This window comes from Oncorhynchus kisutch, linkage group LG11 (genome assembly GCF_002021735.2).
Source record: "Oncorhynchus kisutch isolate 150728-3 linkage group LG11, Okis_V2, whole genome shotgun sequence".
Classification (NCBI taxonomy): Eukaryota; Metazoa; Chordata; class Actinopteri; order Salmoniformes; family Salmonidae; genus Oncorhynchus; species Oncorhynchus kisutch.
The window spans coordinates 20,572,085-20,586,217 of record NC_034184.2 but is presented as its reverse complement, the minus strand read 5'-3'; the positions used below and the strand labels follow the sequence as shown (position 1 = coordinate 20,586,217).

At 43.8% G+C, this 14,133-nt stretch overlaps 1 protein-coding gene across 2 annotated transcripts; it reads right to left on the bottom strand.

Annotated features, from left to right (window-relative positions):
- Positions 1–6,975: 6,975 nt before the first annotated feature.
- On the bottom strand, positions 6,976–14,121 carry LOC109899902 (sideroflexin-2). 2 transcript variants are annotated; one of them, XM_020495527.2, is made up of 12 exons: positions 13,767–14,121; positions 10,981–11,284; positions 10,333–10,503; positions 10,097–10,195; positions 9,898–9,973; positions 9,723–9,808; positions 9,556–9,616; positions 9,363–9,429; positions 9,116–9,165; positions 8,855–8,904; positions 8,635–8,682; positions 6,976–8,513 (listed from the first exon to the last, which is right to left on the bottom strand). In XM_020495527.2, exons 2-12 carry the CDS (start codon positions 11,133–11,135, stop codon positions 8,414–8,416), a joined length of 963 nt encoding a protein of 320 aa, XP_020351116.1. In that variant the 5' UTR covers positions 11,136–11,284; positions 13,767–14,121; the 3' UTR covers positions 6,976–8,413. The 2 variants fall into 2 exon arrangements, with proteins under 2 accessions (XP_020351116.1, XP_020351117.1); XM_020495528.2 differs by lacking the exon at positions 13,767–14,121 and adding an exon at positions 12,961–13,125 and having other exon boundaries at positions 8,170–8,513; positions 11,198–11,284.
- Between the last annotated feature and the right edge of the window lie 12 nt (positions 14,122–14,133).

Here is a 14,133-nt window from a genome sequence, read left to right as displayed (position 1 = left end):
AGAACAAGTTCTCATTTGCAACTGCGACCTGGCCAAGATAAAGCATAGCAGTGTGAACAGACAACAACACAGAGTTACACATGGAGTAAACAATTAACAAGTCAATAACACAGTAGAAAAAAAATGAGAGTCTACATACATTGTGTGCAAAAGGCATGAGGAGGTAGGCGAATAATTACAATTTTGCAGATTAACACTGGAGTGATAAATGATCAGATGGTCATGTACAGGTAGAGATATTGGTGTGCAAAAGAGCAGAAAAGTAAATAAATTAACAGTATGGGGATGAGGTAGGTAAAAATGGGTGGGCTATTTACCGATAGACTATGTACAGCTGCAGCGATCGGTTAGCTGCTCAGATAGCAGATGTTTGAAGTTGGTGAGGGAGATAAAAGTCTCCAACTTCAGCGATTTTTGCAATTCGTTCCAGTCACAGGCAGCAGAGAACTGGAATGAAAGGCGGCCAAATTAGGTGTTGGCTTTAGGGATGATCAGTGAGATACACCTGCTGGAGCGCGTGCTACGGATGGGTGTTGCCATCGTGACCAGTGAACTGAGATAAGGCGGAGCTTTACCTAGCATGGACTTGTAGATGACCTGGAGCCAGTGGGTCTGGCGACGAATATGTAGCGAGGGCCAGCCGACTAGAGCATACAAGTCACAGTGGTGGGTGGTATAAGGTGCTTTAGTGACAAAACGGATGGCACTGTGATAAACTGCATCCAGTTTGCTGAGTAGAGTGTTGGAAGCAATTTTGTAGATGACATCGCCGAAGTCGAGGATCGGTAGGATAGTCAGTTTTACTAGGGTAAGTTTGGCAGCGTGAGTGAAGGAGGCTTTGATGCGGAATAGAAAGCCGACTCTTGATTTGATTTTCGATTGGAGATGTTTGATATGAGTCTGGAAGGAGAGTACAGTCTAGCCAGACACCTAGGTACTTATAGATGTCCACATATTCAAGGTCGGAACCATCCAGGGTGGTGATGCTGGTCAGGCATTAGAGCTGTCAAAGCCACAAACACCTCCTGGTATTATACCTGAAGCGGACATTGCCTTTGGCAATGAGTCACATTAAGAGAAATCGCATGCAGCCTTGTTTACAAGTTCGAACACTGGAATGTAAGATGAAATCTACAGCTCGATTAGGCTTCATTTATTTATTATAAAAAATTTACTTTACCCCCTTTTTCGATCTTCTATCATTGCTGCAACTCCCCAACGGGCTTGGGAGGCGAAGGTCGAGTCATGCTTCCCCCAAAATATGACCCGCCAAACCACGCTTCTTAACACCCACCTGCTTAACCAGGACCAATGTGTTGGAGTAAACATTGTTCACCTCCCTTTGACAAATCAGATCATGCCTCCATTCTGCTCCTACCCACCTTTAAGCAGAAACTTGGTCTGACCAATCGGAATCTATGCTTTAAGATTGTTTTGATCACGCAGACTGGGAAATGTTCCAGGTAACCCTGTGAGAATAGTATCAATACACTGACTCTGTAACTGGGTTAATCAGGAAGTGCATAGTGGATGTTGTTTCCACTGTGACGATTAGAACTCTACTGTGACGATTAGATCCAAACCAAAAACTGTGGATAGATGACAGCATTTGAGCAAAACTGAAAGCCGCATTTAACCATGGCAAGGTGACTGGGAACATAGACGGGTACAAACAGAACCAGCTATGACCTCCTTAATTAAGGCAATTGAAGATGAAAACCGACAGTACAGGGACAAAGTGGAGTCAATTCAACGGCTTAGACACGAGACCCAGAAAATCACAGATTATAAAGAGAAAGCCAGCCACATCACGTACACCGACACCTCACTCCAGGACAAGCTAAACACCTTCATCTTCTTAGAGGAAAATAACATTGAGCCGCCGACGCGGGCCCCCATCACTCATGAGAACTGTGTGCTCGCTCGGGTTCTCCGTGGCTGACGTGAGTAAGCCACTCTTTCTTTCATCATCCCATCCTATTCATGCTGCCAGCCCAGATGGCATCCCAAGCTGCGTACTCATGCCTTTTGCACACAATGTATATAGACTCTTTTTTTTCCTACTGTGTTATTGACTTGTTAATTGTTTACTCCATGTGTAACTCTGTGTTGTCTGTTCACACTGCTATGCTTTATCTTGGCCAGGTCGCAGTTGCAAATTAGAACTTGTTCAGCCTACCTGGTTAAATAAAGGTGAAATAAATAAAAGGTGAAATAAATTTAAAAAATGTGCAGAGCAGCTGGCTGGAGTGTTTATGGACATATTCCGTCTCTCCGTATCCCAGTTTGTTGTCCCCACTTGCTTCAAGGTGTCCAGCATTGTTCCTGTACCCAAGAAAGTGAAGGTAACTGAATTAAATGACTATTGCCACGTAGCGCGCACTTCTGTCATAATGAAGTGCTTTGCAAGGTTAGTTAAGGACCATATCCCTTCACCTTACCCGACACTCTAGACCCACTACAATTCGTATACCGCCCCCACAGATCCACGGAAGACACAATCGCCATTGAACTGCACACTGCCCTATCCCACCTGGGCAAGAGAAATACTGTAACCTATGTAAGAATGCTGTTCATCCACTACAGCTCAACCTTCAACACCATAGTGCCCTCCAAGCTCATCACTAAGCACAGAACCCTGGGTCTGAACCCCTCCCTGTGAATCTTGTCCTGGACTTCCTGACGGGCCGACCCAAAGTGGTGAAGGTAGGCAACAACACCTCCCCCTCGATCCTCAACATAGGGGACCCCACAAGGGTGTCATGCTCAGCCGCCTCCTGTACTCCCTGTTCACCCATGACTGTGTGGCGACGCACATCTCCAAATCAACCATCAAGCTTGCTGATGACACAACAGTTGTAGGCCTGATTATCAACAACAACGGATCAGCCTACCGGGAGGAGATGAGAGCCATGAGGAGAATCCTACGAAGCAGGTTTGAGGAGTTAGCAAGGCTACTTTGGTTCAACCTGGGATAAGCGGTCATACCAAAGTGTCTCACCTTTTAGCCAGGTAAATTTCTATGGCAACAAATCATTCAGAACTAACCTGCTCCGGGGCAGGCTAACTCACTTACCCTGAATGAAATGACTGAGTTAAGGACCAATGAAATCAGATTCTGTCCTTCTTGCGAAGATTGCATCATCATCCCCTTCATTTAAGGAAGACAACAAATGCAATATTTTATCAATTACAACTTGTTTTTTTTAAATAGCAATGTTAAAATATATCAGTAATGACAGAATGCATTTTAAACATAATACAATGTAACACTTTATGACTTCATAAATAAATACATCGACAGGAGTGGGTAAAAAGCCCCTGTCCACACAGGAAGAATTTGGTCTTTTGGAAGGCTGTCATTGTAAATAAGAATTTGTTCTTAACTGACTAAAGGTTAAATAAATAAAACATCTATTAAAAAAGGTGGTTGTGCATTGATAAGCACGCCAAAGACAGCATTAACGATAAGTAATAAAATAATGGCGGCACTTCTAAAAGCCTATTTCACACCATAGCCTAATGAATTTGCAAGTTAACTTTTCTTTCATTTTGATTTCGGAACAAATAAAATTTCATGACTGAACAGGAACCGGGATTCGTCAGTCCAAGCAATGTTTTTCCACTCCTCAATTGTCCAGTGTTTGTGATCACGTACCCACTGGAGCCGCTTCTTCTTGTTTTTAGCTGATAGGAGTGGAACCCTGCTGCAATAGCCTATCCATGACACGGATCGACGAGTTGTGCGTTCCGAGATGCCGTTCTACACACCACTGTTGTACCGTTATTTGTCTGTTTATGGCCAGCCTGTTGGTTTGCACAATTCTTGCCATTCTCCTTCAACCCCTCTCATCAACGAGCTGTTTCGTCCACAGGACTGCCGCTGACTATCTGTTTTTTGTTTGTCGCACCATTCTCAGGAAACCCTACACCCTGTTGTGCGTTAAAAAAGCCCAGGCTGTTTATGACATACTGGATCATACCATGCTCAAAGTCGCTAAGGTCACTCTTTTTGCCCATTCTAACATTCAATCGAATAGTAACTGAATCCTTCGATGCCTGTCTGCCTGTTTTATATAGCAAGCCATGTGACTCTGTCTGTAGGAGTGCTCTATTTTCATAAACTGGGTGCTGTACCTAATAAACTGAACAGTGAATGTATGTGTGTGTACATTGTACTATCAGTTGGTGAGAGCCTCAAATACCACATTAATTTATACATATCCACTGTAATCACAGTAAATTTAGTTCCTGTTTTTGTCATGTCTTTGGTCACGTTCACGTGGGTCAAACAAAAACACCATAATGTGCTGCAGCGATGAAGTCGTCCCCATAGTGACTGTATGTACATATTCCAACCAGAAGTCATGGATAACAAGCAACATCCGCACTGAGCTAAAGGGTGGAGCTGCTGCTTTCAAGGAGCGGGACTCTAACCCGGAAGCTTATAAGAAATCCCGCTATGCCCTCCGACGAACAATCAAACAGGCAAAGTGTCAAAACAGGACTAAGATCAAATCGTACTCCGATGCTCGTCGGATGTGGCAGGGCTTGCAAACTATTACAGACTACAAAGGGAAGCACAGCCGAGCGCTGCCCAGTGACACGAGCCTACCAGACAAGCTGTATTACTTCTATGCTCACTTCAAGGAAAGTAACACTGAAACATGCATGAGAGCATCAGCTGTTCTGGACGACTGTGTGATCACGCTCTCCACAGCCGATGTGAGTAAGACCTTTAAACAGGTCATCATTCACAAGGCCACAGGGCCAGACAGATTACCAGGATGTGTACTCCGAGCATGCGCTGACCAACTGGCAGGTGTCTTCACTGACATTTTTAACAATTCCCTTTCTGAGTCTGTAATACCAACATGTTTCAAACAGACCACCATAGTGTTCTTGGGCACAGGGACTAAGGTAATCTGCCTAAATGACTACCGACCCATAACACTCACGTCTGTAGCCATAAAGTGCTTTGAAAAGTTGGTCATGGCTCACAACACCATTATCCCAGAAACTGTAGACCCACTCCAATTTGCATACAGCCCCAACATATCCACAGATGATGCAATCTCTATTGCACTCCACACTGCCCTTTCACACCTGGACAAAAGGAACACCTATGTGAGAATGCTATTCATTGACTACAGCTCAGCGTTCAACACCATAGTGCCCTCAAAGCTCATCACTAAGCTAAGGACCCTGGGACTAAACACCTCCATCTGCAACTGGATCTTGGACTTTCTGACGGGCCGCCCCCAGGTGGTAAGGGTAGGTAACAACACATCCGCCACGATGATCCTCAATACAGGGGCCCCTCAGGGATAAGTGCTCAGTCCCCTCCTGTACTCCCTGTTCACTCATGACTGCATGGCCAGGCACGACTCCAACACCATCAGTAAGTTTGCCGATGATACAACAGTGGTAGGCCTGATCACCAACAACAATGAGACAGCAATATAGGGAGGTCAGAGACCTGGTCGTGTGGTGCCAGGACAACAACCTCTCCCTCAACGTGATCAAGACTAAGGAGATGATTGTGACTATAGGAAAAGGAGGACCGAGCACGCCCCCATTCTCATCGACAGGGCTGTAGTGGAGCAGGTTGAGAGCTTCAAGTTCCTTGGTGTCCACATCACTAACAAACTAACATGGTCCAAACACACTAAGATAGTCGTGAAGAGGGCATGACAAAACCTATTCCCTCTCAGGAGACTGAACAGATTTGGCATGGGGCCTCAGATCCTCATAAGGCTCTACAGCTGCACCATCGAGAGCATCACTGCCTTTTATGACAACTGCTTGGCCTCCTACCACAAGGCACTACAGAGGGTAGTGCGTACGGCCCAGTACATCACTGGGGCCAAGCTTCTTGCCATCAAGGACCTCTATACCTGACGGTGTCAGAGGAAGGCCCTAAAAATGGTCAAAGACTACAGTCAACCTCATCATAGACTTTTCTCTCTGCTACCACACGGCAAACGGTACCAGAGTGCCAAGTCTAGGTTCAAGAGGCTTGTACTAAACAGCTTCTACCCCCAAGCCATAAGACCACAGCTTCTACCCCCCCCCCCCCTCTTTTACGCTGCTGCTACTCTCTGTTATTATCTATGCATAAGTCAATTTAATAACTGTACCTACATGTATGTATATATATATGTATATATATATATGTATATATTACCTCAACTAAGATAAATCTGAAGCATCCGGTTGGAATTTCCCCTCCCCACCAAATATGATGAAGATAGTAAACCCAGTAGCCGACAGTGGGAGTATGGAGCTGAACCTACATTATTTTATTCTAATTGAAGAAAAACCCGAGCTCAATACAGTTCTGTTCCAAAAACTCAAATCTGTTACGAAGAGAGTGCGCTAGGTTTTGTAAATGTGACCCTTTGCCAAGGTTTCTCAAAATTACATTGTTTACAATGAGTGCAAGGGCAAATTGAGTTAATGCCCACGAGCATTTCAGACAGAAGGCGTTCCCTACCGAAAATATGCAAATAAATGTTAGAACGCGCCAATAGGATCTCGCTAGCTTATGCTTGTTCTGCCCACCATGTTTAATATGCTCCCATTGAAAACTGGGTTAGTTCTAAAAATATTTGCTGCTGTGTAGCTGATCTGTTCATAAGGAAACATTGCCCCCTGGTGGTTCTTTTGTATCACCACAACATACCTCAGTATGTCGTGACTGTAGTACAGAGAGGGAGGAACTAGACTCCTGTCACAGCACGCACCAAGGCAGCTTAGTCAATGAGAATAAAGTCTACTTGTCAATAACAATCGGTTGCCATTATTGACTTCTTCACAACTCAATTGCGTGAGCATGTGAACACAAACCTTCTAGAACACTAAAAACTGTGGAACCATAGACTCAGAACACTGATGACTAGAGCCGAGGGCAAAACCTAAGAACATTCTATAGAACACCTGCATGAAGGCTTAAGTAATGATCTATTCCTGATATGGCATTACATTGTTTGAGTAATACACTACTCTTTATTTGCACCCAACACTGAGATGTGTACACACACACAGTTGGTCATATTTGAATCCAAGGTCAAGAGTCACTAACACAGGCTGCTTCTCAAATGGCACCCTATTTCGCTATATAGTGCTCTAATTCTGGTCAATAATAGTGGACTATATAGGAAATAGGGTGCCATTTGGAATGCATGCAAAATGTCCAAAAAGTCATTGTCCTTCCAGCCAGTTATGGAATGTGTGATTGGAGATACTCAGACAGTACAAACAGTGCATGATGAATAGCATCACATGAATTATACACTGTGGCACATTAACATTGAGATAGTAGCTAGGTTTCCATTCAATTGGCGACAGATTTTCAAGCGAATATTCTAAAAACTGCTTAAAAAAAGCTTATTTCCCATTAGAGATATGTTTTCATCAAATTGACTTGTTGCGGATAAAAGTCTGTGCGTGATGACATAGTGCACATAAAGTAACTTTTGCAGTTAAATTCCAATGGACTGAATAAAAAATACAAGTTAAATGGGTTTCCATTGCATTTTCAACTCAACTGCTGTTTTTGCCACAGCCAATTTTTTGGCTGAGTATTTCTGTCTGTAATAAAGCACTTTTGTGGGGGGAAAACTAATTCTGATTGTCTGTGCTTGGCTCCACAGTGGATAGGCCTGGCTCCCAAGTGGGTGGTCCTATGCCCTCCCAGGCCTACGCCCCTGCCCAGTCATGTGAAACCCATAGATTAGGCCCTAATTTATTTAAATTTACTGATTTCCTGATATGAACTGTAACTCAGTAAAATCATTGAAATTGTTGCATTTATATTTTGGTTCAGTATATTTATCAAACGGCAGCCAAGCATCGATCATGTCACCAGAATAAGACCCTCGATATTTAGTGGAAAGGTGCATCAAGCGCCTCACCATGCACTTTCATCAGTTACTCACAACTTATTTCCTCTGTAACCTAATAAACTGTATGCTTTTCTGAGTCATAGTTGGAGGACCACACAACATATCAAGTTTACTTCAATATGATGTTATTATCAATATGTGTTTCCACCACCATTTCTCGCAGAATTAATTTTAGACACAAAAAGATCCCACTTTGTCAAGTGTATTTTGTTTTGTCAACATTTCAAAAGTTTACAGACAAATCTGCTGTTTCCATCAGGCCTCGTGACAATTTTTTTTGTCCAACATGTACTTTACTCGCATAAAAAGGTGGTTTGTGGTACAAAAAGAGAATTCAAACACATTTGAACATCTCTCTTAGAATTACAAAGATTATTTGAAAATAAAGACAAACAAGGAGAAAGCTATTTATCCTATGAACCGAAGATGCTGATCGGCTCATCTATAAAAACTTTCAGATGCTCTCCCTGATTGGACAATGATTAAGAAGGCAGGTGTGCGTGTGTTCATAGGCCCTTGTTGAAGTAGACGTATTGTACACTGTCCCCGTAATGACACAAGATGGACTCCCTTAGCTCTGGCTCCAGCTTAGACACAGCCATGGAGCTGAAAGAAAGGGAGAGGAAGAGTGAGAGAGACCTAAACCAAGGGAGAGCCTAATACTAAAACAGCTACTAACATCATGAAGGCGCAAAACTGAATGCTGCCCAGTCGACAGGCTACTTACCATTGCTGAGGGAACAGGGAGCAGGCTGCAGGCACCATGAAGACCAGGCTGCAAAACAGACATAGTTAGGTGACTGTGCCTACTGAGACATGTACGTTACATCCCAAATGGTACCCTATTCCCTACATAGTACACTACTTTTGACCAGCCCCCCCCCCAAAAAACAACCCTGAACCAAACAAATCTTCCTGGTGCAACCTACTAAAACAGCCCTACTTACAACGCTCCCACCATTATGACTTGTAAAGGTCCGTGGAAGAAGGTGATCCTCTGTTAACCGAAAGATAGAGCTTATTAGCAATAAACTGCAATGCAACGCAAGACAGAATCTGCACTGTCAGCATGTTTAGTCAAGAACAACGTAACTGTGGATATTTAGTCAATAGCACTGTAACTAGGAATGCTTATTCAATAACTTTGTAGCTAGCTAGCATATGCATGTCTAGTAGCAGTATTTGGTGTATTTGAATAAAAGACCCACCTGCATAAACTTGAATTTCTCAAGTCTCTGCATGATGACGGGGAGAATGACTAGGAGAAGAGAGGGGGAAAGGGAGAAAAAAAATGTGATAAAGGAGAGTGTGGCAGGTGGAAACAAGAGGAGAGGAATGAGTCATTGAAGGGAGCAACAGGGTCACACCAACACAGCTCCACTTTCCATTGTCTATGGAGCGAGGACTGAGCTCAAACTCTACAGCTCCCCTCCTCCTTAAACCTCTGAAACGTACTCATGCCCGGTGCTGCCATGGTAATTCGGGAAATGACCACCTGGGTGATGCCCTTCACAGCTGCTTTCTGGAAAGAAAGAAATTGTGGGAACGGAGGTGTAGGTACAATGTAATTGCTCTGCTCTTGTGTAACAGTCAGAAATAGGATATTTAGTAGAATATTTAATTATCCAGACATTCCCAGTGCTGCTACCTTGGAATGGCCAAGTTTGTTTCCATTCTCATCTGTTACAGCTATGCCATTCAGGAGCTCCCTGAGAAAAGAGAAGGTCAACAAATCACTTGTCTTCATGGGGGACACTAATACACTATCAGAATAGATGCTAATACTCAAGTGACTTCAATTGAGCATGTACTCACTGTTGCCTCATCATTGGAATATTGACACAGTTAGCGGACGCCACGGCTGCAAACGGAACCCAGCGCGCCACCAGCGGAGGGGCCCTCTACAGAGGAGGGCGGAGACAAGACGGTAAGGGGAAGTTGAACATGTAATCAAATCAAACCAGTCTGTGTTGTGTTCTTTGAACTGTACCTTTGTGTAGAAGTTAAGTCCCACAGCAGTGGCTAGAGCAGTGCTAGTTGCTGTTAAATAGGCTACTCCGATTTGACTGAAGGGGGTAGAGAAAAGAGATTGAGTAGAAGACATTTAAATAGCTCTTAATATTCTCCATGTACATTGCAATACATTCACCACAGCAGTGTGTGGGTGTGTGTGGTCTGCAGGGTCTTACTTGGGAGTGATGGGGGAAGCAGCATTTCTGTTGGTGTAGTTGACCAGAGCATTAAACGACTGATTCACCCACTGCCAGAACACTACAGCAGGGACTGTCCTAGAGAGAAAGAGAAAATTATAGAAAGAGGAAGAGAGTGGGGAAAGAGGAATATAAATGTAGGATTAGAAGTCACCGCTCCAAACTCACCTATGGTCGGCTAACGTAAAGATCGGTTGTCAAATCTGTGTGTGTACCTGTAGAACTGTAGCATACCGCCCGTTATGGCCATCCCTCCGGGCACCTGGAAGGACATTCGACCAATCAGGTTCATGCGATCGCCAGTGTCAGGGTGAAAGGCAGAGTCATAGAGCTTCTTGGCGTAGTGCAGCTGTTCCTCTGTGGTGCCGGGGGGAACGGACCCCGCTCTAGAACAGGAGAACCACACAGAACCCAAATTCTCATCACAGGGAACAAAAACTGTAGACATAATGGAATTACAACTTCAGTGGTATAATAATATAATTTGGTGGTGCTTAATTATATTTGTCCTAAATCAAATAAAATCAAATGTATTTATATAGCCCTTCGTACATCAGCTGATATCTCAAAGTGCTGTACAGAAACCCAGCCTAAAACCCCAAACAGCAAGTCCTATTAGACACATGTACAAGTGTGTATTGGAAATGTGTTTCCATATTATCCTAACTCCACCTGAGACACCAGCAGAGAGTTGTGGTCAGAGCCAGGGTCCAGCATTTTACCAGTGTCCATGGAGGTTGGGGTTAAGTGCCTTGCTCAAGGGCACAACAGATGTTTCTACTTGTCGGCTCTGGGATTCGAACCAGCAACCTTCGGGTTACTGGCCAAATGCTCTAACCTCATGGTGTCTGTGTGTGCGTTACCTGCAGCTCTCCACCAGTGCTTTAGCCTCATCCAGTCGTGAGTCCGGCAGTAGTGCTGTCCTCCAGTCTGTGATGTTGGCAAAGTGCTTTAATCTTCCCATAAACGTGGACTGATCCCACCTTGGCACGTCAATGTCAAACCCGCTCACTGCCATCGTGACCCTCCGCCTCACAACCTAGGTCTAAAGTCACAAATATGGTCTCCAAACCACCTCACCTGTCCAAAACAGAGTCGAGCCTGCAGTCAATGTTTGGCTTCTTGGTCCTGTACCAACCTGGTCCACTCAGCGCTTCCAGTCTGACTCTGTAAAGACAGAAACACATGAGTCTTCCTGTTTTCAGTTGTTAGAATAGCCTTGACTTTAGTATAAGCTTTAAAAAAAAAAAAGTGTAGAACTAATCTTAGGACCACATACAGTATGTTATTACAGTATCATATAATTTGCATCCTCAGTATCCTTTGTAAAAAATAAAATCTCTCCTCCCAGGGTTCTCTGGGTAACCTACTTTCTAACCAATCAGACCTGCTCAGAGCAGAGAGCTATAACTTTTGAACCCAGCCTTGGGGCAGCCCTCCCTGTGGTTCCTGCAGTGTCTCTCTGTCTCTCACTCAGCAAACAACTAATCAGAGTTGATTCTCTCACAGGAGACTGAGTAACAGAATCAGTTTAATTAATAAACCACCCTTCCAGAGTTCTCTCAAAGTTCATCTGGGGTCACAGTGTGGCATTGTCTGCATCACAGCATTTCCTTCCTACCCATTTCAAACAGCCAGAGAGAGTGCATAGCATCTGAAGCAGCAACAAAAACAGTATGTTGACCAGGGTTAAATCTCAATAGACTGAAAGTGGCTTCCTCTACTTGTCTCCTTTCTTTCATCTGTATTGATGTTTAAAAAAATGGATAAGTTCAAACAGATCTCCAGATTAAAGTATAACCTAAGGTTTTTAGATCAGAGCAGTGCATGCAAAAAGACTAGGGGAGGAGGGAAAGGAGGCCATTCTAGAGAGTATTGAAATGCACCCAGGACAGCCAGGCTAGAAGCAGTCTGGATCCAGAGCTGGTCAGAGCTGTTTGTTTGAACAGCAGGGTCATTGCACTCTCTGCTGTAGCTGCACAATGAGCAGGAATGAACCCAGACCAAGCCCAGCATCTCAGTACAGCGACATATCACTATATCACTGACCAAGTCAATGGATGAATAAACAATTAATGAACAAACGTTTTGTATGAATGGTGTGAAGAGAGATAGAGTAAGGGCCGAGGGAGAGAGAGGACTGGGAGGAAGATGTGAATTAATAACAAGGGGGTCAGAGTTGAAGAGAAGCCTGAAAGTGTGTGATGTGATTGAGAATAAAGTAAGGATATTATCAACCACGGGTATTTATTTCCCCCAGGGCGGGCTAGTTAGACTGGACTTCAATCATCAACAGCTGCATCTCAATACTCTAGAGTGGCCCCTCTCCTCTCCTTCATCTGCAGTGATCTGAAAACACAGGGTGTGAAACCTTTGCTTGATGACTCAAACTGAATTCTTCCGCTGCTATATGACCGCAGAAAATACACGTTTGTGGTGGGTGTGGCTGGGCAGTTGGTCCCCAAGTGTCCGGTCTGGAGGGTGAAGTCACAAGCTCTACTGGTCGGCTACTGCATAGCAACATAGAGGTCCAAAAGCCCTGATCTGCCCTATGTAATTTACGATTGGCTCTGGTTGACTCTCAGGCAGGATGAAAACTACTATGTCGACCATAATCCTTTGCGAGTTAATTTTGAGGAGATGGGAAACTCCATTAGAATCTTATTAATCCCCATTTTGTACGCTGCCCACGCGTCGTTAATGTGCCCCGCTGTACATTCTCGGAGATTCTGGGACAAGGAGAGCGCTCCTTCAGGGAGTGAGCTCCTTTAGGGAGTGAATTGAGCTCTAGGTCAAAAAAGAAACATTAGCATGAATTTCGTAAACAAGAAGTTCAACATTACCCATCTTTCCCGAGATAGTTAAATTGTTCTAGTAATATCGTAAAGCTTTGGAATCGTGACATGACTTAGGCTGGTTTCTCTACTCAAATGCCGCATTCAAAACAACTGGACACTCGAAAATCTCGTCGGAGCTCGTTTTTTTCCCGAGTTCCCAGATGTCTTGAACGCCCGGAAGTCGTAGATTTTTGAAGGCGGCATGCTTCAATTTCAAATACTTCCGGCTTCATGCACCATCGGGAGATGTTTTTAAGATTACGTGTATGACGTAAACGCTAACACTAGCTACTGGGTTTAAGGTCTATGGGAGCAATGTGGTTGGGTTGACATGCAAGTGAAACCTGTTCTTCAGAACCGGTGCAAATAAAGGAAAGGAAATGAGGAGGAGAAGCAAAGATAAATTAGATTTTCCGAGTCTGTGTAGTTAAAACATGAGAGAACTAGCAACCTAAAAAGGCTTTAGTAAAGACATGTCGATGTGCAATTATCTGCAGCAGTAAACAAGTAGCTAGCTAGATTCAAAGCAATTGTGCAAGACTGTCGAGAAGCTAGATTAATTGTTGATATCCATCCTGTGCCTCCAAGTCTAGAACAGCTGCACTCATGCATTGGACCATCATATTGACCAGCCTAGTTAAATTAAATAAAAAAAGCTATCATTCAGACTGATGCAACTTGCCTGTCACGTTACCCGCATTTTGCGAAGCATGCTAGCAGCTTTGTCCAGAAATGAGGGAAGAGATAGCTGGCAACAAAAACACTAACTGTATCAATATCTGCAACAAAGTAGCAGAAGAAACATACGTTACCTTTCAGCGCTGGACTGCAAGATGACACAATGTCACTTGCTAAATGTTTCAAGTCAAGATCTCAGCAGTTGGTGTAGTAGGGGAGGGTGCACGTGGCACCGCTTCCTCCAATCACAGCCTGGGGCAGCTCCCTTTCCGAACTTCGGCCTCCATAAACAAATACTTTTTAATAAAAAATACTCATATGTACTTTCAGTCATCTCATCTTTTAAACTCTGCATCCAGTAAAGCTTTACCTTTGTATTTCTAAAGCAAAGGCAAAATACATAATTATGGCTAAAGCGACCTCACAATGATAAATAGACAATATAGATAAATACACAGTGTTGCTATTTATGCCTCCGCTTGTATTTCTAAAGTGAGGAAT